Source organism: Perna viridis, chromosome 2 (assembly GCF_037379345.1).
Source record: "Perna viridis isolate PV_CMFRI_1.1 ecotype Kerala chromosome 2, ASM3737934v1, whole genome shotgun sequence".
NCBI classification, from domain to species: Eukaryota; Metazoa; Mollusca; class Bivalvia; order Mytilida; family Mytilidae; genus Perna; species Perna viridis.
The window spans coordinates 22,713,672-22,738,707 of NC_142446.1; the positions used below are offsets into that span (position 1 = coordinate 22,713,672).

The window sequence follows — 25,036 nt, forward strand, 5'->3', positions numbered from 1 at the left end:
GTGCACAATGGACTATTCACTGATTGTGAATTTGTTGACATCTTTTATTCAAATGTAATGAGGTGGGCTTATATGATAACTTTTATGTGAAAATAAAACAGTCTTGACACATTATTTTTCTGGTATATTTTACGAACCATTTCCCCTCCTACTTATTTTTCTGCCACCAAATCTTTCAAGATCGTATGGTTACATCTTATAAAAGTATTCTTGATCAAATATCCCGATAAAATAAAAAATGATCTCTTATAATCATGTATTAAAGTAAATAACGACACTTATTAAAGTACCTGTGCGAATATCTTGAGTGAAATCTTCAACATTTTTTTTTCAACATGTGAAGTTTAAGCGCTTTAATCCATGAAATCTTTGTTCGTTAAATAACGTTTAAAAGGAATGTCTAAAGAAGTTAAAATGAGTGATTTTTTTTCAAATTGTATAATAAGGAAAAAAAGATGCTAAAAAGAAGAACTTTGTAAACATGAGTCGGCCACGGAATGTTTCAAAACACTACAAAAGATGAAATTAGGAACAAATAACATTGATGTCATCTAAAAATAATTCTTTATTATTTTGTTATCTATATCTATATAAATGAGTTTATCAAGATAAACTGCAAGCAAGTCATAAACTCTTCATATGTACCAGTAAACGCATTGCTTATTTAGTAACATGCAAAATTATCGTTATGAATATTTCAATTAATCTTCACCCACTCTTCTCCTATCAACATAAGTTATTCTAGTCTTTATAAGAACGCCTCGGCATGACTGTGAAATGCTTATAACCTACAAAGAAATAATATATCATGAAACATAGTAGATTTGTCACCCAAAGCAGGTGTTACATACATAGCCCCGGTGTAACGCGCCTCTCAGACTGGCGGATTATCCAAAGAATGATCGACTGGCATTCTTCCGATTATAGAAAATAAAACACAAATAATTGACTTTTTTCCTAGTGTCAAAGGAACAAAACGTATCTTAGCACAAAATCAAAATATTCTTATCGTTCTCCTTTCTGATATCCGCTCACAAATTCTCGCTACAATATATTAATATACATACCCGACCTCTCATACAAATATCCCAAATTTGTGACACTATAATAAATTGAATTATTATTATCATTTATCATAAGTAAAGATGCAATTATTGAGTAAAAAGTTTCCAAGTTGTCTCTTCCCCATAAGTTTTCTTCTCGTGTATATTCCAATTTTTAACTGATTTTTTTCTTTATTTCTGTTGGTCTCTGTTCCATAAGGGGATGGTCCATTTTTAATCAAAAACTCTTTTTATAATGTCTTGAAATTGATCTTGTTGTTTTGTTTTGGTTTTTTTTCATCTTTTTTTTTTGTCGAATACAAATTTTTTCTATGCGTACTCGTAACTAGTAGCATTATTGTTATGTATCTTATATATTACTTATCTTGTTCAAGCATGTATTTTTTTCGTACTGCAGCAGCGGACCCAGAGATTATGAAAAAAATGTCCAGAAAAGGGGGTTCCAGGCTATTATTTGCCATCAGAATTAAGCCTCAATCACAGTTGTCCTGCCAAGTTTCAGGCGTCTCGTATAATCAAAACGGAAACATGCTTGATGAGAATATGGAATTAATCCACTGTGCCAAAAGGGTCGCAGCATACGTACTGTATTTGATAGAGAGCGGCTTAGCTGGCGAGCTTAACTCAAAGTATTAGAACAATATTGCCTGAAAAGTTCAGACACGGGTATATATTAGCCTTTACGAACTTTTTGAAAGTTGATCAAACAAAGATCCATGAAATTGTAGACCAGATCAAATACCAAGACAATAAAAGAAAAATACATAGAAGTTAGTTAGTTACTTGTTAAACACTTAAAACACTGTGGAAGTGCACTGGGTGTCTATAGTTGTATATAAGATAAATTCATCTCAAACACTTTCACTCCTCACTGGTAGAAAGCGTCCCATGGCAAAGTGTGATTTACAAATTATTTGAATGCACCTGCTTGAAATTCTGTTGGTTCAAATAAATCAAGTCACTACAAGAAAAGTTATTCTTGTTAATTAATTGTACAATTTTTTAGTCAAATGTGAATATGACACATTTTTCTAGGCATTTTTATTGGGAAGGTCTATCGTTAAGCTCTTCATTGACTGGTCTGTTGAATGCCAATATAATGTAAAACGATTATGAAAACATTTTCTGGATATATTTTGAACTTGTTATGAATTTATGACTTTGCTATTGAAAAGTTCTAAACAAGGTTGATTTAACCTAGCCCTACCACTGTCGCTTTCGTACACATTTTTGTAAGTCATTTTAAGTGCACAAGCACTTGAGTTCATGATTTTTTTTAAATTTGAATTTAAGTCAAAAATTCATAATTATTGGCAAGTTCTGACGAAAATTTTACCATTTTTTTGCAATTTGGACCCACCACCGAAATTCACATATATATACATTTGTACTATGAATTTCGGGGGTTCAAAATTGCGAAAAATGGGCAAATTTACTAAAAACGATAAAGTTTCGATTAAAAAAAATTAGCCTTGACCCAAGTGCACATAGTTTATAACAGAATCGTATGCGAACAAAATCAAATGTTTCGAATTTCTTTCAAACTGCATGAATCCTATTGAAAAAAATGATATAATTTCCTTTAGGCTAAAAACCACTAATTCCACTTTCCATAGGCTTCTATGCTAATCTCACAATATTTAATGGCTTCTCTGGACTTTACCTTAACTTTAACCTGCAGAGTAATATATATCAGCATGATTCTACATATGTCAGCTCACAATCCTCAGAATGGCATGTGGGGTTAGCAGACTTGCAGTGAAGTACTGGTCACCGGAAGTGAAGGGTCTATAAATAGCATGGGAAATCCCAGTGTTTTCACAAGATAGGGGTATATTTAAAAATCATTATGGAGATTAGGCTTCTCATCACAAGAAGCAAAATGCACCTATAAAATGTACAGAAATGTTTTTCCTTTCAGAAACTGTTTAATTTTTTTAAATAAGATGAGAACTTTTTTCACAGCACTATGAGGAACAGGGGTAATTTCTGCGTAGGACTATTTTTGCGGACGTTCCAAATGCTCATTGGTTGAATTGGTGGTCTGTAACCTTTAGATTATATCTAACTCCAACATAACTTTAGATTCCGAAAAATTTAGTAATTCTTTTGGGATGAAGATGTAAGGAAATTGGTTAATTTCAAACTAGAATTAATGAACCCGGGCACTGAATCCTTCTGTCTGTCTTCGTCAGGAAATCTAAATTACTATTTTTCTGTATAGTGTATGTTTCCTAAATAACGTGTCATAAGAAAGAATTTCTGTAGCTTGCTTATTTTAACACCCGGTTTTTACGGACTATATAGTTACCGAAAAAGTCAGTAAATGCTGTAATTTGGTTAAATATCCGGTAATATTTTCAATGTATATATGGTGCATATATTTCTACTGAAACAAATGCCTGTGAATTGTACAAGGTACAGCTTGCACATATGTAAGTACCAATACATGATGATGAGTTTACTGGAAATGAACTTTTATAGATATGTTTTTTTCATTATGTCCATTTATTTTTATTCAATCACAGGGGCTTGTTCCCACTATCAAATATGTAGCCAAACTAGTATCGCGGGGGCTTGCTCCCACTATCAAATATGTAGCCTCACTAGTATACTAGTATACTAGTGAGGCTACATATTTGATTGTGGGAGCAAGCCCCTCTGATTAAATGATGTTCATAAACTTTTTTATTGCGACCTTACTAAACTTTCACTTTTTTCTATTTTTTTAATTGTTTATTTCGTGTTATTAGATATTATATTTTAAATGGCATATTTTCGGAATTTTTACCGTATACGACTCCGATAGTTTAGGAATGGTTATCGGTTATTTCCCTTGACAGAAGATATTGCGCGCCAGGTGACTTGGATGAGCTGTCAACTTCCAAGGCAAAGCGATGTCTTCGTTTGTTACAGAAGTTTTGTCTTCTGCTGGTAAAATAATACACCATTACATATTTTTCTGAAGCCCAGCTGTAACGTCTAAGTCCATACCTGCTAACGTAATTTTGGGAGATCTCCCAGTCCCACAGTCCGTCATAAAATTGCCCCAAGTTCTTGGGTCGGGAATTTTTTTAAGAAGAAAAAATACGAAATCGTGTGTTATAACGGCAAATACTGCACTTATACTATCCATATGAGGTTTTTTGATGTATGGGGGTCGACTGATAATGTGATATATAGGACGTAAAACTAAAAGGTTTGCAACTCCATCATCACACACTGCCATATTATTTACATCACCACATCCATGGGATATCCTATCATTTACACATTATTGAAGTATTTGCCTGATCTAGCTAACACTGAAAAAAAACCTTTTGAATTGAATACAACCCCATTTCAGTGCCAATGATTTGACACTGTCGTGTCATTTTATTGTTTTCAACCACCGTGCAGTCATTTCAAACCTTTTACACGAAAATTTCTCTGCAATTTTACTGTCAAGTCGGTTAAATGGTCAGCTGCAAGGAACAGGAAGTTGTGTTCTGCCAAAAAGTTTGATCATTTCTTGATGTAACTAGCCATTTGAAATTGTAAATCATGCTATTTGTCGATAAGAACAAAAATAATTCAGGAGAGACTTGGATGTCAATCACCTGTTCCAAGCATTTTGATGATAAAGCACTTTTACAACCCACACAGTTGTCGACAGAAACAAAAATGGCGAAAAAAAATTGCCAAAAATTTGATAAATTCAATTATGGAAGGAATTCTTTAAACAGGTAGATAGATGCCTCCCGCACGGAAGACTTTTTTTTTGTGGGTCTAAAGGTAAAGTTATGCTAAGTCTAATGAACTGGATAGGCACCTGTCATTCATGTGCAAGATACAATGTAAATCCGTAAAACAGTAATCATCTTAATAGTCCAGGGAATCAATTGAACTCGACCAGTCCTGAGAAATTACCCATAAATTGTAAGAAATCAGCTGCCATTCTGTACATTTGTATGACAACAACAAGGATCTGATTTACTTACAGAGCTGGACAGGGGGTCCGCGTAGTTAAACCTTACACACTAAATACAGTAGTGTTACAGGTAAAGGATTTTTTATTCAAAACACCAAATTAAAGTTGAGTTCTGGTAAATGTACTTTCATGTGCTTAGTTCCATAAATCTATGAAACCATGATGGAAGTCTTTTTTTTTATTGTTTACTCAACCTTGATATTGTTTTGTCAACTTGAGAAATATTCAATGATTATGTGCATGCTCCAAAAATATTGTTTGTAGGCATGACTAAAAGAATTACAGGAATGATTTTCTTCCGTTAATTTAGCAGATTACTGCTGTTTTACCCTTACAATTCTTTTTTTACTGCGCATTTACTTCAGATTTTGCCATTTTCTGCTTTGTTTGTTTATAGACCTTGTAAAAGCAGTTGAATTATTTCGATTGTTTATTTTTTATTTTTTTTTTAATAAAGATCAATGTGTTTTGAGTAATTTTACAATCGCTTTATTAATGAACTTTCATCAATAAAGTTCTTGGGGAAAAGTCTTCACTAGTTGACTTTTCCTTAGTGTTTTAACAAATTTTCTTTGAATTGACGCTATACCTAGTTATTCTAATTATTTGGCGAATGTGATGTGCGTAAACATAGGTAGCATGGATATCAGTTCCACTATTGTATGTTATAGCGTAAGTAGTAAAACTATTTGAGGGATGTATTATTTGTGTTGTACCTTGTCACCTCATGGTAAAACAGTAAAACTGGAAGTAAGAGTTAAACATTCAAAACCACCACATACATTGAAGATTTTCTAAACCTGTTGTTGAAATGCATTTCATTTTCCAGTTGTTACTTATACTCGGCGTCACATAAATAACATACTGTTAAAATTTGAATAAAAATATTTTTTACGACTTTATTGAGACCTACTGTCGTTTAAATTGTCTTAAATGACTTGCTCATTCGTTTAGCCAAACGGCTTCTTCCTGAACAAGTCGCTTTTAGCTTAAATCATGCGTAACAAATCCTTACGGGAAAATCCCATACTAATATCCAGTCAGTCAGGGGATAATCTAGGATTCAGTGAATAGGAGAAGTGAGTCTGGAATGGGGAGAAATCAAATTTCACTGCAAGAATATTTTATCTCATTGATATGAAGTTGTATCTCAAGGACATGTATTCTAATAAATAATAAACAAATAAGATATGTTTAATACTGTAATTCCATTTTCTGTACTTGCAAATGAATAAGTACATGTATAATAAGTAACTTTAATTGAATATAGTAAGTGATCAGATTGTCATTGAGAACTTGTTTCTTATAACATGTTCTTAAAGTCTAAGAATGGTCTGCACTTTCATGTGGTCTCTTCCTGAAAAAGAAAAAGATTTTTTTTGTAAATTATCTCCGTTCTGACATTATGATGAGTACACTTGTATTGTAATTGATACAAAACACAAATCAGCCTGTACAGACATGCATGTATATGTATGTTTACATATACATTGTTTAGTGGGATTATTTTCAAACAATTGATACATGTATATATAATTTAAATTGATAAAGGAATGACTGCATCTTGATATGCCATAATGGTGGTCTATTATCCAATAAATTTCCTGGATTTTTTTAAATAATAATAGTTAGCTTAATTATCTTTATTTTTGCCTTATCAAAACAAAGTGTCACTTCAAACCCACATGCACTCATACACATAACTGTTATCCTAGCTGAACCTACTAATTGTCTTTTAAAACCATTGAACACACTGAAAGTGTCTCTCTGAGTAAATAAATTAATTGTTGTCATCAAATTACATATTTAATCAAGGAACACAAAATGTACATGTACCTTACCTTTTGTGATTGTTTTCCTTTGATTTTGAACTCAACAAGTTGAATATGTTTCATTGAAATAAGTTCTGCTAATTTTATCCACTATACAAGTCGCTAGAACAGGTGAAATATTCCCTGAATTGCTTGGAACTGATGAAAATTAAGTGAACTCCTTCCAATACAAGTTTTCTCTTCATTATGAAAATTGCTGCCATTTTGGTTGTTTATTACCTGAAAGGGCTAGAGTTATCTCTCTTTGGTCAAATTTCACAGCGACTTCACTTCTCTTTAAAGAACACAAGCTGGCGACTTTTAACTAGTTTTAAAAATTCTTGGCGACTTAAATCTCCATTTCGCCGCCTAGATTTTGCCCTGTGCCTGTTTCAAGCTTTAGTATATCATGAAATGACAAAAAAAAATTGTTAAAAGATCTGTTAATGTATAAGCTTTCAATAACAGGTATCCTGTATTTTTGTGTGTATAATGCACATATATGTATTGTATGCAGTGGGTTAGTGAAGGTCATGTAAAAAAAAATTCTTTATGGCATAGATTGCCATACAATTTTATAAGACAAAATATCGATATTTTGCACTTGATTGGTCAGTTTATTTACCTGGATTAGGTAATTCCTACAATTATGTGCTGGAAGTAAGCTTTTATTCACACAAAAACATCATATAAAAAGACCAGTAGCTGCATAAGTTGGATAATTTTAATTTCACATCGTGATGAATATTACCACTTGATGTATGAAATGGCTAATAAAAGTTGAAAGTCAGAAAATTTGACAATTCCAGTTTTGGTTTTTACTCAGATTTGGAAAATTGGAGATTTTTCATTTAAGAACATTCTTTGAAGGATAAAAATTGTTGAAAATAATAAAGTTTTTGAATAATTATGCTGCAAAAGCATTTATCAAGGAAGGTTTGACAAAAAAGGATGTTGTTACTTTTCAGTTTTCTGTCATGTCATTTTAATCTCAAATCGTGTTAAATAAAACAAATTACATTGTGTACAATTTTTGTCCTAGGCATGTTATTAAGGTACATCAATCCTATTACATGGAGCATTCTTTTCTGTCATCTTGCAATATCATACAGAAGAATGTATTTTCAATGAGCAAATACGAGTGTAGTGTTTGAAAAGAATTATTCAAAAAAATCATTTTGGCATAAACCTACATGTATAAAAGGTAAAATTACAAATATTTATTATATACACCCTCTTTCAAGGGGGAGAAAATTAGCAGGAAAATGTTCTATAGAAATTATATAACAAACAAAAATCAGTTGGGTGACACCCAGTTTTTATTTTCAAATATGAAATAATGTCAGATAAGTGCTTTTTACACATATCCTCAATATAACCGGTTTGGGGATTTTTGACTCACTAAAAACATGGTGGCCATTACTATAAATAGACCACAGGCTAAAATAGTAGTTCTTTGCAAATAACTAAAAAATAATTGGGTTAAGCCAAATTTTGATGGTGGTTGGGGGGCGGGGAGTGGAAAGTGTTCACATGATGAGATCTATCTATGGTCAAATTTTCGAGTAATCAGTTTAGCCATGTTGGAGTTATTACCCTTTTTTAATGTTTTATCCCTATTTTTTATCTTATTTCTTTCAAAAATCTTCTCCTCTGACACTACCAGACCAATACGAATCAAACTTGGTATAAATGTTCCTTAGGGTGTTATGCATAAAGAACTGATATGGGGATTTTTAATCCATAGAAAAAAACATGGCTGCTGTTACTAAAGATAAAACAAAGGGGTCAGTCAGAAGTTTTCCAAAACTGTTAGGTTTAGCCAAATTCTTTCAATTGCCGAAATAATCCTTATTATAAGACCTTAAAAAGTCTACCAGAGATCAAAGTTGTCAAAAGAGTCCCTGTTAGAGTTATTACCCTTGAAAGGTGAACAATGATTTTTTTAGCTCACCTGGCCAGAGGCCATGTGAGCAATTGCCATCACTTGGCATCCATTGCCATCGTCTGTCCTCGTTACAAATTTTTCTAGACTCTTCTCCTCTGAAACTACATGAAGAATTTGAACCAAACTTGGTATGAATGGTCCTTGAGATATCCTGCATTGAACTGATGTGGGGAGATTTGGTCCGTCGCAAAACATGGCCGCCATTACTAAAAATAGAACATAGAGGTCAGACAGTAGTTTTTTGCATATATCACCAAAACGATTAGGTTTAGCTAAATTCTGACGCGGGTAGAAGTGTTCAGCATCATGAGATCTATCTGCAGTCAAATTTTCATTTTAATCCATTAAGCCATGTGGGAGTTATTGTCCTTTTTCAAAGTTTTTTACTGTCTTTCAAAAATCTCCTCAGACACTACTTTATCAATTGAAACCAAACTTGGTGTGTGTTCCTAGGGATATCCTGCATTGAACTGATGTGGGGAGTTTTGATCCATCGAAAAACATTTATTGGGTCTAAGTTGTCAGACGTGTTTTTGTTAAGAGTTATGCATCACCCCATCCTTTTCATAGGACTAAACTATTTATGATGTACTGCTTATATTACCAAGATAAGATTTAAAATTTGTTTTCAATGTTGACATACATTTTCAACATTTTTTAAATTTGAAAACTGTCTTCACCATTCTGACTAAAATGAAATTTTGTGAAAAGGTATGAATTTCAAAGAGAAAGGCCATTTTATAATGGCAAGCTTACATGTCTTTTTCAATTTGATGTACTCACCATTTTTAAAACTTTTTCCCTGAAAAGTAAGATAATTTACTGAACTTTAAAAAACTGAAAGGCTCTGCAAACCTTTTACACCTCAGCTAAATGGTCAAAAACAGTTATTTTTTTGTAAGAATTAATGACAAGGACTCCTTTCATATTCATTTAAATTTTCAGGGAAACTTGAAACTCAGGAGATACAAGGAAAATTGGAAGAACTCAATAAGAAGTTAACAGATATGAAGATGCAGGTCCATGATACCATTCATCGACAATATGTCAATTTCCTTCCTCGTTTAAAGGCAGCTCAGACTCTTGCAGATAATGTGGATTCTCTGACCAATGAAATGACTGAGGTTGCTGACAAAATAGAAAATGAGGTAATTTATTTAACTTGGGTCTGTTTATAAAGCAAGAATACATGTATGTTTTCATTTTGTAATGTACATGTAATAAGTGTTTAGAATTCACTCTAGAGATCTTAGCAGAAGGTTGTAAACCTTGACCACAATAAAACATGTACGTAATACACTGTGATCAAATATTAACATCATTAATCAGATTTTTACTGTGGACAGTTGTTTAATTTTACACAACAGTAAAAAACTTGCAGGTGTATTCTACATCATAATGTAGCTACAATGTATTGTCGTCATCTTCCAGATAACTCAAGGTATAAGTTATTTGAATATATTTTAATCTTTGTGAAATTCTGAATAGTGTGTACAGCATTATTGAGCAGCATAGTCCATTTCGTATAACATAGCTAGGTATTTTAGCTGTGCGCCAGGGTGTCAAGGGATCCTATATTTCTTCATTTTTCCTATTTTTTCTGAATTTTGCTTTACCGTATTTTGGTTTGTATTATTACACATTTTTACATAGAAATTATTTGCAGCACATGGGTGTGCATATTATGCATCAATACATAAGAATTGGCCAAGAAATTAAAGATTTTGGTACATGACAAGACATTGCGTATTGTAAACAAACCGGAAGTGAAATGTTACTGAAAGAAATTTTATCAAATCATCAAATACATCTTTAAGTATCAAATTTTTAGTGATATTTTCTTCAAATCATGTTCAAATGACTTAATAACATGTTTCAAACAAAGGTTGTACAATATTTCCTGCTTATAAAGCATGGTTAGAAATTAATATGAAACAACTAAAAACCAATAAGTAACTAATTCCTTTTTTTTGTCAAACCCTCCTTATCAAATGCTTTTTACAGCTAAAAATGATTATTCTGATACTTACTTTGATTGTTTCTTACAGTTTTTAAATGAAAAATTGTGAAGTTTGAGTTACAACCAAAACCGGATATATCTGATTTTCCTGACTTTCGATTATGTTTCATAAGCCATTTCATACATCATGTGTCAAATTTATCATGCTTCAAAATTAAAATTATCCAATTTATGTAGCTACTGATCTTTACATGATGTTTTAGTCTGCATAGAAGTTTCTTTCCTTCACATTTTCGTAGGCTATACCGCATCAAGGTAAATAAATTGACGATTAAGTGCAAAATATCAATTTTTTTGTCTTTACTAAATTTTACTGCAAACTAAGTCTAAAAAACTTTTTTTCACATGTTTAGACCTTTTGCAATTACACACAATACATACATGTGCACTATACACACAATAATATAAGGTTTGTTTGTTTGTTGGGGTTTAACGTCCGAGCAGCAATATTTCAGCTATATTCAGACGATATATTAATATAAGGTATTTACTATATTTTACCAAAACTTTCTACATCTTGAATGAATGTCCTATATTTTCAAATATTTTTTTTTTTGTCCAATGTATTTCATGTTGATATTGAAGAGTATTGCAGCTTGAAATAAAGGCAATAGATTATGTTAATGCTAATATTTATTGTCTGTAGTATTGTAAACTTAACCTGATATAACAATATTGCCTTGGTGTTCTAGGAGTATTCCATCCCTTCACCAAAAAGAAATCTTGGTTTGCAAATTTGTTTTGTCAAACAACGATCATTTGATATAATTTGAATGTAGTAAGGAGAGAGGGACTGGACCATTCCTGACTGTCAGTTTTCTACCTTTTCTATTACATGTAAAGATGCAGGCCTTTCATTAAGAGGTGGTACCAGGTACTTTTATCCCTCCAAACTACTGAAAGGTACCTCCAGAATTTTAAAATTTCATACATTTTTATAAAACAAAATGACGAAAAGTACCTTCTACAAAACCAAAGGTACCTGCATTGCAAAAAATTAATGAAACCCTTGAAGATGGGATATTAAATCAACATCATATCTTATATTGGTAATATATATAATATATATTTATATCTCTGGTAAATAAAATTTCAAAAATGTAGCAATGTCCTAGAACATTGAGAACCTGCTGTTTTTAGCTCACCTGGTCAAAGGCCATGTGAGCTATTGCCATCACTTGGCGTTCGTCGTTGTCGTCGTTAACAATTATACTAAACTCTTCTTCTCTGAAACTACTGGACCGATAAGAACCAAACTTGGTATAAATGTTACTTGGGGTATCCTGCATAGAACTGATGTGGTGATTTTTGATTCGTCCAAAAACATGGCCACCATTACTAAAAATAGAACATAGGGGTCAGACAGTAGTTTTTCGCATATATCTCCAAAACCATTAGGTTTAGCTAATTCTGATGTGGGTTAAAGTCTATAGCATGATGAGATCTATCTGAGGTCAAATTTTCATTTTAATCCATCAAGCCATGTTGGAGTTATTGCCTTTTTTCAACAGTTTTAGCTATTTTTAATGTTATTTCTTTCAAAAATCTTCTCTGACAATACATTACCAATTGAACCAGAACTTGGTATGAATGTTCCTTGGGGTATCCTACGTAGAACTGAAGTGGGGATCTGTCAAAAAACATGGCTGCCATTACTAAAAATAGAACATAGGGGTCAGACAGTAGTTTTTCACATATATCTCCAAAACCATTTGATTTAGCTATATTCTGACTGTCTAAAAGTATTCAGCATGATGAGATCTATTAGTGGTTAAATTTTCATTTTAATCCAGTAAGCCATGTTGGAGTTATTGCTTTTTCTCAACATTTTTGCTATTTTTAATGTTATTTCTTTCAAAAATCTTTTGACACTACTTAACCAATTGAAACCAAACTTGGTATGAATGTTTCTTGGGATATCCTGCATTGAACTGTTGTAGCCAGCACTCCACAGTTTAGTTTAGTTTCCCACTTTTGGCTAGGGATGAAAAATGACATAAATGGAAACCGGTGGTTGCTATAGTGATTAAAAATGAAGAATCTATTGTTGATCAAACATTTTCTGAAAAAAGGGGACTTTTGGAAGTATTTTGCAATGTTTTATATATTTTCAATGTTGAAGGGGCTTTTTTTCAATGACAATTTGACTTCATTGTGAAAGTGAAAGTAAGTCAATTTTTCACCATGCTAAATTTAATAAGTGGATTACAAGGTGAAATAGCTCAAAATCTAACCGGCGATGCCCATATGAGGAAGGGGTTTTCGAAGGAAAAAGTTTGAACAGTTTCAGGGGATGAAATAAAAATTGCAGATATTTTGCGGGAAATTTGATATTTTTAAACCTGATTTTATGAACTTTTTTGCAAATTTTCGCATATTTTTGCATGGTTTCTATGGTAACCCTATATGCTGTGAGTAATTTTTTTCCAGAACATTTTTACTGCATCCTGAAGGCCTTGGCTAGAGCTATTTCTAGATATATAGATTTACAGATGCTTGACATTTTTTTAAAGTGATAAATGTTACAAAGCATCAGATTACAAGACCAAAATTAGGCAGTTCTACAATACTGTGGAGTGCTGGCGTAGGGATTTTTGATTCGTGAAAAAAATGGCCACCATTACTAAAAATAGAACATAGGGGTCAGACAGTACTTTTTTGCATATATCTCAAACTCTTTCAATTGCTGAAATGATCCTTATTATAAGGCCTTCAAAAGTCTTCAGGGATCAAAGTTGTCAGGCGACTCCTTGAGAGTTATTGCCCTTGAAAGATGAAAAATGTTTTTTTTTTTTTTTACAGTTTTCAGCCAATATCTTGAAACCTATAGTAGATAGAAGGAAACTTTAAATGGCTGAAATGATCCTTATGATAAGTCCTACCAAAGTCTTCTTGAGTCAAAATTGTTGGACATCTCATTGTTAAATTTATTATCCTTGAAAGACAAACTTTAAGTAGGTGAGCAATTCAGGCTCCTTGGAGCCTCTTGTTTTTCTAATTATTGTTTCTACTATATTTTGTCTTTTCTTTTGCTTAGCAGAAAACAAAATGATGTCCTGAGTTCTATCATTGACTACATCAGTATCCCAATCTTTTGATTATGTCTGAGTTTATTTTAATTTTTCATTTTTGAGTAATTTTTCACCATATATTTAGTAAGTTAACAATGTTGCCATCAACTGAGAGCATTTGTACCAAAAAAGTACAAACCACCACTTGCGAAATCATATATCAAGTTTTCCAGCTACCTATCTCCAGAGAAAGTTGCTATTCAACAATAAGTTCCTTGCCAGTTTAGGCTGCTAACATGTAAATCCTCAAAAGGTATTTAAGTCCTCACCATCTGATATTAAATTGATTGACAGAGAGCTGTTTGTGCCTGATGAAGACAATTTCTGGAAAGAAATATTCTCAGAAAACAGAAATCTGACAATTCAACAAAGTATCCAGCTTTGATCTCTGTTACGAAGATGGCATTGGTTCTTCCTCATGGCAGTGCCGACATGGCAAGAGGACTATCCATCAAGAACACCATAGTAACAAAAAAGAGGAATCAGCTCAGTGTAAACTCAATTAATGGCAGGTGCAGTTAAGTTCTACGACACAGAGCACATGCAACCTGAAAACCGTTTATCAGTAAACAAGTAATTACTTTTGCCAGAAATGCTGAGAAGGAATATCAGTAAAGAATATAACAAGAGAGGAAGAGTAAGGCGAGGCAAAGAAGAGAAATAGAACAGAGAAGAGCTGAAGATGAAAGGAGGAAGAATGAAAATGATTAGTTGTTAGATAAAAAGGCTACACTTACAGAAAAATAGAAAAAGTTTGATGAAGAGAGAAAGCAATTAGAAACTTTTCAGCATCTGCTTACCAACTCTTGAAGGAAGGCTATGAGAAAATGAAAACAAGTATTCAGGCAGGGGATATGACCAGGACATCAACCGCCCAGATGATGAAAGATATGGCCACACGTGTGGTATTGCTGAAGGAGTGGAGGAGGCCATACATTTAGGATTAAAATTTACAAAAATACCTATATATATCCTATAATTTCAATTGGAGGAGTCCTATTTTCCTATATAGTTCTGGTCAAAATGGCTTGACACCCTGCATGCCCCTAACTACACACTACTTCAATGGGGTATCTTAATACACTGAAAACGCATGTAAATTACAAATGGCGCTCTCAATTGACAGTTGACAGTATTGATCCAAGTAAAAAAAATGTTGATTTCATATTGTAAAAGCAATATATATTATTATTCTATATTTGTTTTCTGGTGTTTTTAAATTCAAAATTGTTATCAGTTGTTGGTTAGATTTTGGGATATAAACCACATTTAAAATAGGTCAGTTTACTCAGCAACATAAATGGACCCAATGTCGTATATATCCTGTAATTTAACCAGCAGTTGAAAACAATCCTTAAATGAATACAAATGAAATAATACCACAAGGTGCCATTATGCAAAAGGCTGGAATTCAATTTATGGGTAATGAAATGAATTGTTTAAGAATTAGGGGCCAGAAACAAGCCTTTACATGAGGTCAGGACAATAACAACTATAAGTAAATAGATCTCTTTGACATTGTACCACAAAAGCAATAAGGAACATTGGTATTGATTTTTGAGGTTTGGACTTAATTAAACCTATTAAGGATAAGGGGTTAGATACCCACTTTTTAGCTCACCTAGCCAAAGGCCAAGTGAGCTTATGTCATCACTTGGCATCCGTCGTCGTCGTTGACAAATTTTAAAAAATCTTCTCCTCTGAAACTACTGGACTGACAGGTTTTAAACTTCGCATTATTGTTCCTTAGGGTGTTCTGCACAAAGTGTCTGTTGGGATTTTTGATCCATGAAAAAACGTGGCCGCTGTTACTAAAAAATAGGACATAGGGGTAAGATTGCAGCTTTTTGCAAATAATTCAAAAACTGTTGCCTATAGCAAATTTCTGGCACGGATAATATTGTTCAGCATCATGAGATGGACCTATGCCAAAATTTTCACAACAATTGGTCGACTGATGTAGGTGTTACGGCCCCTGAAACCGTTGTTTTTTTTTTTGGCATTTTTAGCATGTGCAACTTTGAAAATCTTGTTCTCAAAATCCATTGCAAAGAATTCAATGAAAGTTGGCATTTATGTTCCTTAGGGTATCCCACACAAAATGACCATTGGGATTGTTGATTCATGAGAAAACATGGCCGCCGTTACTAAAAATACTTTAGTAGAACATAGGGGTCAGATGGCAGTTTTTTGCAAATAACTCAAAAACCGTTGCCTTCAGCAAATTTCTGGCGTTGATAATATTGTTCAGCATCATGAGATGGACCTATGCCAAAATTTTCAAAACGATTGGTCAACTGATGTAGAAGTTACGGCCCCTCGAACAGTTTTTTTTTTTTTTGCATTTTTCGCATGTGCAACTTCTTCTCAAAATCCATCGCTTAGAATTCAATGAAAGTTGGCATATATGTTCCTTAGGGTGTCCCACACAAAATGAATGTTGGGATTGTTGATTCATGAAAAACATGGCCGCCATTACTAAAAATAGAACATAGAAGTCAGATGGCAGTTTTTTGCAAATAACTCAAAAACCGTTGCCTTTAGCAAATTTCTGACTAGGGTAAAATTGTTAAGTATCATGAGAAGGACCTATGCTGAAATTTTCAAAACCATTCATTGACTAATGTAGGAGTTACGACCCCTGAAACAGTTTTTTTGGGTTTTTGGGGTTTTTTTTTCACTTGTACAACTTTGAAAATCTTTTTCTCTAAAACCAATTAAAATCATTGAATGAAAATAAGCATAATAGTTCTTTAGTGTATTGTGCTCAAAATGACTGTTGTGATTTTTAATCCGTGAAGAGATATGGCTACCTATACTAAAAATGGAACTTAGGGGTCATAAGACATGTTTTCGAAAAAAAAAATTCAAAAATTGTTGCCTTTAGCAAAATTCTGGTTCAGGTCATGAAAATGCCATGAATAATTTTAGTTGATTTTAACTTAGCCTGTCTCATTCCTCAAGTTTTTCAAATAAGCAAATGGTTAACCAAGTGAGCGATTCAGGCTCTCTTGAGCCTCTAGTTTATGAATTCCAGTCAGTAAGTTGAATACTGGCAAATTTATCTCTTACATATTGTACTACAGCGTTCCTTATCACAAAAGCAAAGCGTGGATTGATTTTAGGGGTTGTAACTTGAACCAATTAAGGAATGAGTAACCATAAACAAGCATTTTTCTGATGTCCAAATAATAACCGGAGAAGTAATGAATAGACATCTTTGTAACTGTATCAGAAGGTGCTATACCCCTAAGGAAGGTTTGGATTGATTTTAGAGGTTTTGACTGAAACCTTTGATTTAGTTTTAAGGAGCCTTAAAGTTGCAACATTTGTTCTGGTCAAAATTTTATCCTACATCAATTGTTTAGTCACAAATGAAAATGCAGTGCTGTATCAAGCTTGATGTGTGTCCATACTTGCCCCAACTGTTCAGGGTTGACATAATTGTATTGCACTGCCCTGAGAAGCATTTTATTTGTGCCTTAAAACTACTTGTAAGGATAAACTATTTCTTCCTAGCTTCTTTGTATTGTAAAGAATTGTGAAAGTTTTGACTTTTCATTGGCCATATTTATATTTAACTTACTCTTCAATGAATACCATTTAATAACTATTTATGAGTAAGGCTGTGAATGCAATACATGTTGTACATGTAAATTTTCCTGTAAAAGGTTTTCAGACAGTATAGGAGTCAATTTTGTTACAACATGGGAGTATCTTGTATTATTTTGTAATATACTCACATGTAAAAAAAAATTTCCTATACCTAATTATACCTCTTCAAACAGTACTGTAGGGGATATTTAGGAATCATCACCTTGTCAATTCACATTTCTTGTAAGGGCAACCCTCCTAAACCTCTCAAGGGATTTCAATGAAATTTTTTTTGAAAGGTTGGGCTTCGTATGTACATGTCTATAAAGGAGTTATATTGTTTTACTCCAAAGATAATTCTACATCAGGGTTTTAGTAAACTGCTCAGGGTTTCTTTGATTAAAATCTTGTCATCAAAGGTGCATGTAGATGTGAAGGAATTAATGAAATTATTGTTGGAGGGTTTCAAAGGGAGGAAATCGAACTGAAGGGATTAACATTTAACGTATTAATCTGTCACTCAATTTGAAGTTGTGGATATTCTCTTTGTGAGTTTGTTCACAGTATCTGTCATAACAGGCAAGGTTTATTTATTGTCTATACATGTACTGGTAAAAGTAAGTTTTATTACCAATAACTGTTCTTGTTTCATTTTTCATTAATTTATTATTTTTATTTTAGATTAAAAGTCAGCTTAACATGTCTACTGGAGTTTTCCAGACTTTAAATACACAATATAAAGAAGCCTCAGAAATTCTTGCTGTCTTAGAGAAAGTAGTTCACATTCAGAACACATTGGAGTATGCAACAGAAGCTAACAAGACTAAGGATTTCTCTAAAGCTGCAGATGCCTTATTGGAAATTCAAGCCTTACTCAGTAAACCTATAACACAGGATGACAATGAAATTAAAATACTTTTAGCCCTACATGAGGAAAGCTGTGTGCAAAAAGAAAAATTTCTGTTTGATTTGGGAGATCAGTGGAAAGAACTTGTTGTTTGGAATGTAAAGAAAGTGAATGAAAAAACAGGTGAGATGGTCTGTAAATTAAAGATTGAAAAAGACAGTAGCAGTATTGAATGTCTGCACAAAGTCATGCTTGCAATGAAAAAATTTGGAATTTTTGAGGCCAAGATGCAACAGTTTGGAAATCAGCTTGTCAAATATGTTTTCAAGCCCCTCATCTGTGATTCAGATTGTCAATTTTCCATTCATAGCCAAACAAATACAGTTGAGATACGATATATCCTAGACAATAAAAGTGCTACATTTCAACAACCTGGTGAAGTCTTTTCTAAATTAGGTGCTGTTATTTATGAACTTATTGGGAGCTGTTTCAAAAGACTTTCTGAGGTGAAAACTAAAGAAAAATCACAATGTCCAGACTTGATGGAGGTATTGGGATCTGCAATAGCTGATCCAGTGTTGGAGTTACTCAAAGAGTGCTTAAAGGCAGCTATTCCAACAAACAATCAAGAATTAGAGTCCTTTAAAGCTGTCATATCAATGACACAAAATGTTCACCAGCAGCTTGTAGATATTCATTTTATATCTCCTTCTAACAGTGTTCTTCCTGATTTTGTTCAAAACATAAATGTTTTATTTGCCAACAAGAAATGCCAGGCAATTCTGGAGAAAGCTAGAAAGTTGATGGAGACAGAAATACACAATACTGTCCAAGTTTCAAGTGACAAGCCTCTTGGAGAGCTGCCGCCCCTTGGCACAGATAATACTGGAGGGAAAAAAAAGAGAAAATTGGATTTAGTCAATGAAATTCAGCTGAGTTCAAACACATTTAGATTGCCAGAATGCCATATCAGGTATATTTAATATGATTTAAAAAATCTTAACCACAATAACTATTAGGAAATCATTTTTGGGTATAATCTTATATTGAAATAAGGAAAGTTTTTAAAGTATGATCATAATACTGGTTACTTTATCTGTTAGCCAAGATGTTGATAAAGAACCGGAAATTACTTCATAGTATTTATTTATTTATAGTTTTTGATATTCAAAACTGCCATTGATGCCCACTACAAAGTGAATTCAGTTCAATCAGATGAGAATTTTCTCATTTGATTGTATCAGTACCCTTGACACCATTGAAATTTATAACTTGAATCAGTGTTTCTGGAATTACAATTTTACTTGCTTGGTTGTAGAATTTAGATTTTTTTTACTGTTCTATCTTGTTTAATTAAGATCTAATAGGAACAGTGCTCGTTTCACTTGGGTTGTAAACTAGTTGTACTTTAAATGATACATGTAAATGAATAGCATGCTAACACTGAACACTACTTTTGACAAAAAAATTTGTTTTTCAGTGTACGTTGTAGTAAAGACTGAAATGATGTTCCTTTTGTATATTGACAGTGCATGTGTGCAGGAGTTAATGAATGTTGCCTATGAGACTCTGACTGAAGCCTCAGATGGTTCAGAGCAGTGTGCCACTCAGTTATTCTTTGCAGTGAGGAATATGTTTGAATTGTTCTGTAGTGTTACCCCAACATTTCACAGAGACAGTCTATTGAAGTTTCCACAACTAAGTGGTAGGAATCTAAGGAGTTAGCGGGGAGGGGGTTGAATATGTAAGAGAACCTATTGGAACTTGATTTATTTTCGTCTCCTTAGGAGAATATGCCATTTTGGGTATTGGAATCAAGGAGGTCTAAAAGGAATTTAATTGGACTGACCAAGGATTTGGAGTCATTGTCTTATAACCATAATTCTGTTAGGGATTATAGAGTTTTGTTGGCATTTGATATTGACTACAAAGTTAATGTATCTTCAAAAGGCTATCTATTTGTTCATTTTCAGAATTAATTATGTAACCTTACTGAGACATCTTTTTTAAAGCAGGGTTGGTAAGTCCATCCTATACACTTGTTTCATGAACACATGTACATAATGTACACCATCTGCTTTTACACATTTTCCATGTTCCTAAGAATGTTTAATTTATACCAAGGTTATGCTAGGGTGAAGAAAAAAAACACACAAGCCTGTAATTTTTTGAGTGTAGAAATTCTGTGTGCAATATTATTTTGTCAAAACAGGTATGATTTTATCAGTAGTAAGTGTTCGTATACAAATTTCCAATGATTGACTTTATTTTACAATCAATTCTGTCTCAAATTAAAAGAAGGGATTTAAATCATTTAAAACAGTTGACAAAGTTCAATTTCTAGGATGAGTACTGATTATTTCTGATTTTTTTATTGGATGCTAATAATAGACATTAGGATAATAAAATTGGTCATTAATAGAAAACCCTTTTGGCCAATGTGTCCTTGTCCATCCAACTGCTTCCTGATTAAATCTTCTTTAATTGTAAAACTTTAAGTTAATGTACATTCTCTAATGATGATAAATGACTCTTGTCACAACACAATAAATTTTAAAAAAAGAATTACGGAAATTTTAATAATTGTGGGTGTTGATCCTGCGTGCAAAAACCCCAGGTTGTTAAAAAAAAATTGTGTTTTGATCAAAATTCTTGCTTGAACAGTGCAATTTAAACATAACCTCTGATTTACATTATAAATTAAATAAAATTTACTTGAATCTTCACTAATTATTCTTTTAAAATTGTACATGTAGTTTGATTTGTGTTGGCTTTGTTAATGATACTACATGTCAAACTTGAAGTTATTTTTACAGACACAAAAATGTGTGATTGTTGTTTTTACAGAAACATTTATTAATGTCTGGTTAGCAGAAGTAATTACGATCTTTCCTGTTTTACTTCCAGCTATCTTCCACAACAACTGTATGTTTATTGCCCATCACCTGATGACATTAGGTCACCAGTTTAGTAAGAGTTTACCTAGCAACATTAGTTCAACCTTTGTTGACTTAATACCAAAGGTTAGAAAACTGGGCGCTGAACATTTCCTACAGCAATTAGCAACACAAAGAACAATCATGGCAACTTATCTGGAGAATGCTAAAGGTAGGGCATTGAGGAATTTAATCTGGAAATGTGGTTAGGTACATATGAGTATTGAATGTATGTAAAATACAGGCTGTTTAATACTACATGCTTTAGAATACCGTATCTTGGTTCACAAGACTGATTCGTCTGAATATAGCTGAAATATTGCTGCTCGGAAGTTAAACCCCAACAAACAAAATCACAAGACTTGATTGTTACACTGTGATATCTATTTGGTTATAGAAATAATAACTTTGTTAAGAATTACTTGAAATATTATTGCTGAAATATTTTTGATTTTGAATGGGAATTTCCATTGAAAAACTCTGTTATTATTATGGTGATATATGGTGGTTAGGCTGCCGCTGAAGCTTTCCTGTACCATAAATATAATAGCCTTTGACAAAATCTTATCAAATTCAGATATAGTACAGTATTTAGTTTCCTGGAACGTGTGCTTTATTTTCATAATATAATGAATAATGGGACTTTTAACATTATGCAAACTTGTCTGTGCTGTAACTTATTCAGTCATGTTTGAAAGAAAAAGGGAAGATTTGAACCTATTTTTTTATAATTTTTACTATTACTGACTTTTAGTTATTGAATTTTTCATAACAAAAAATGGACTGCATTATCCATAACTTAAGAAGTTCTTGACAGAATCGTGTGGGAATATCCAGTTCGTATTTTGGTTTTTCTTTACTTTGTGCTGAATTTTTTTTTTAAATATTTTTGGTCTTTACAAAAATAGTTGGATTTTTGTAGGGTTTGTGAATGTGTCTGATGAGCAGGTCTACTTTGATGCTGAGAAGTCCATCAAACAGACCTTGTTCCAGTTCCAACATCTACAGAAAGTCTGGCAGGAAGTACTCCCAGGAAATGTCTACAGAAAAGCTATAGGTATGTTTATTGAACAAGTATTCCCAGGAAGCTTAAGGTTTGATAATGCAAAAAGTTTTCCCAGAGGCTGTAGGTATAAATATTCAGGAAATGTCTACTGGAAAGCTTAAGTACAATGTAGTTAAAGTATCTCAAATAATCAATAATTAACAAATTCCCTAAGGGAATTTCTATTGGAATGCTTAGGTATGGTTACTCGAAAAGTATTCCAAGGAAATGTTTACAGGAAAGTTTAGATACGTATTATAAGAAGCTATTAAAGATTGAAGTCATCACTACAGAAGTTTTATGGTCGTCATCATGAACTCGTGGATCGTTATGGTGTATCCATCAGCACCATGAAAACTGATTTATTCAACGGGTCATAGTTTTCCTTTCCTCGTTTGTCTACCCCGGACTTGACTTTTTATGAGGAACTCGGCGGGTGTTTCTAGAAAAGCAGAGGACGCTTACCCTACTTGTGCACCTGGTCCATGCTGCCAGTTTTTAGTGGAGTCTGAGTTGTTCATTTACTTTTGTTACTTTGTATGTATGATTTTAGTTACTTTATGTTCTTTGTTGTGTATGTCTGTTTTCCATGTCTGGTCTTTGTCCCTGGATTAAATTCTTTTGATTACTGCTATAACCTTGGTTCCCTTGATTACTCTTTGATATAACTTGGTAGAATCTGAAGATTGTACCACATATTTTTATAGTCAAGACGGGTGGAAAATTCCTAAAGCCCGACACCCTCAACTAAAAAAAATTGAACCACAGATTTGCCGTTTTTCAATGAAAAAAGTCTGTCGGCCATTGCAAATCTAAAAAAATAAAAACATTTTTTTTGAAAGATTTTGTTGTTCTTATTTGGACCATGTTTCTCGATCTCTTTTCTGACCTATAAATACTTATAATGTTATTTTTAGAATGGGAATACGCATCCTTGTCAATCCATCTATTGATAAGTCACTTAAGTCTGAATCACATCTGCACTTAATCAGATGCAATTTGACATATTACAAATGTTATTAATCAAGGGCTGGAATGATAAAGATCAACTTTTGTTGACAAACTTTTGAGGAAAATTTCATTGCTCAATATTACAATTTCAAGATTGAAGATTCATGGTTATATAAAAAACAGAAAAACGGAAAGCTGATGATGAGGTATCAGAACAGGAGACGGAATCAGTTGTCACTAAAACATTCAGTTTTCAGCCAATATCTTGAAAATTATAATAAATAGAACTTTCAGATGATGAAATGATCCTTATAACAAGTCCTACCAAAGTCTTCATTGATTCAAAATTGTTGGACAACTCCTTGTTAGAGTTATTGCCCTTAAGCTCAACTAGAGGCAGGTGAGTGATTCAGGCTCCTGGGAGCTTCTTCTGAAATATTTTTTCTACTGAAGATCTCATCTTTTAATTCTTATAAGGGGTTTGATTTATAAACGTAATGAAATATAAAAGGACTTGTAAGTGAGAAGACCTTTAGAACTTAAATGCAAAACTGTTGATTTTGATTTAAGTGAATTCTAATACTTTGTAGGAACTCTTGTGAATGGTGTCATCACAGATATTGTTGGAAGTATTGTTATCTTGGAAGATATCTCCTCAGATGATGCTAAACACCTAGAATGTCTTCTGACCTTGATTCAGGACAAAGCTGGAGGATTATTTGAATCAGATGAACAAGGAATCAATGTCAAGGTTGAGCTTCAGAGGAATGTTCCAAAATGGTTGAGATTTTGTGAACTGATTACCATTCTTAATGCTAGTCTTTTGGAGATAGCTGACAGATGGGCTGATGGTAAAGGACCTTTGGCTAATGAGTTTTCAGCAACAGAAGTCAAACAGATGATCAGAGCTTTATTTCAAAACACAGAAAGAAGAGCTAATATTCTTACCAAAATAAAATAGATACATATGAAAGAAAATGCATATTTCTATGCCCCAGCATTGAGGTGTGATGTAAAAGTTTTATTCCTGTCAGTATGTGCATAAGTTACAAAACATTTGGTTAGCTAGACCTTAAAAAATGCATATCCAGCAGTTTGGGTTGTACCACTATATTATTTGTCTTAGTAATGCATCCATTTCCTGTTTACTGGATATTTATCTAAATATAAGTTTTGTGCATGTTTTTTTTCCTTTCTCCCTCTACTCTACAGAGGGATTTTGATCCAACAAATTTTATGGGATGTGATGAATTTCAACCACTTAATGAATTAAAAACCTGTTTTTTATACCCTAAACTTTGAAAAGTAGGAAGGACATAGCGATCATGCTATCAATTTGCAATTCTCATAATACAAATGAATGAAATTAAATGAATCACATGATGTTACTGTACACTTAATTTTCTTTTCCATCTAAATAACATATTGGATTTCCTGATGCAAAATATGAACTCTTCCTATCCCATTTCCTCATAAACTGCTGAAAGGAATTTGAGAATACTTGCACACATTCTTCATCACATCGTCCCATTGTGCACCTCTTATTTTTTGTTTTAGTCTCCATTGAGACAACTTGCACACATTATTCATCACATCATCCCATTGTGCACCTCTTATTTTGTATTTTAGTCTCCATTGAGACAACTTGCACACATTCTTCATCACATCATCCCATTGTGCACCTCTTATTTTGTATTTCAGTCTGAATGCTTTTGGGGGTTCATGATGCAAATCATTTACTTAAATTGTCATCTGTCGAGCAGTTTTCTCTACAACTGC

The 25,036-nt window shown here is 32.9% G+C and overlaps 1 protein-coding gene and 1 long non-coding RNA gene across 2 annotated transcripts; one reads left to right on the top strand and one right to left on the bottom strand.

Annotated features, from left to right (window-relative positions):
• The first annotated feature begins 3,856 nt into the window (after positions 1 to 3,856).
• On the top strand, positions 3,857 to 24,235 carry LOC148624096 (centromere/kinetochore protein zw10 homolog). The gene is made up of 7 exons (XM_088566593.1): positions 3,857 to 3,998; positions 9,739 to 9,941; positions 18,160 to 19,298; positions 19,855 to 20,030; positions 21,233 to 21,433; positions 22,184 to 22,318; positions 23,848 to 24,235. Exons 1-7 carry the CDS (start codon positions 3,962 to 3,964, stop codon positions 24,216 to 24,218), a joined length of 2,262 nt encoding a protein of 753 aa, XP_088422719.1. The 5' UTR covers positions 3,857 to 3,961; the 3' UTR covers positions 24,219 to 24,235.
• LOC148624097 (uncharacterized) lies at positions 6,208 to 7,015 on the bottom strand. The gene is made up of 2 exons (XR_015919606.1): positions 6,876 to 7,015; positions 6,208 to 6,391 (listed from the first exon to the last, which is right to left on the bottom strand). It is a non-coding gene; the product is annotated as an uncharacterized LOC148624097 (long non-coding RNA).
• Positions 24,236 to 25,036: the final 801 nt, after the last annotated feature.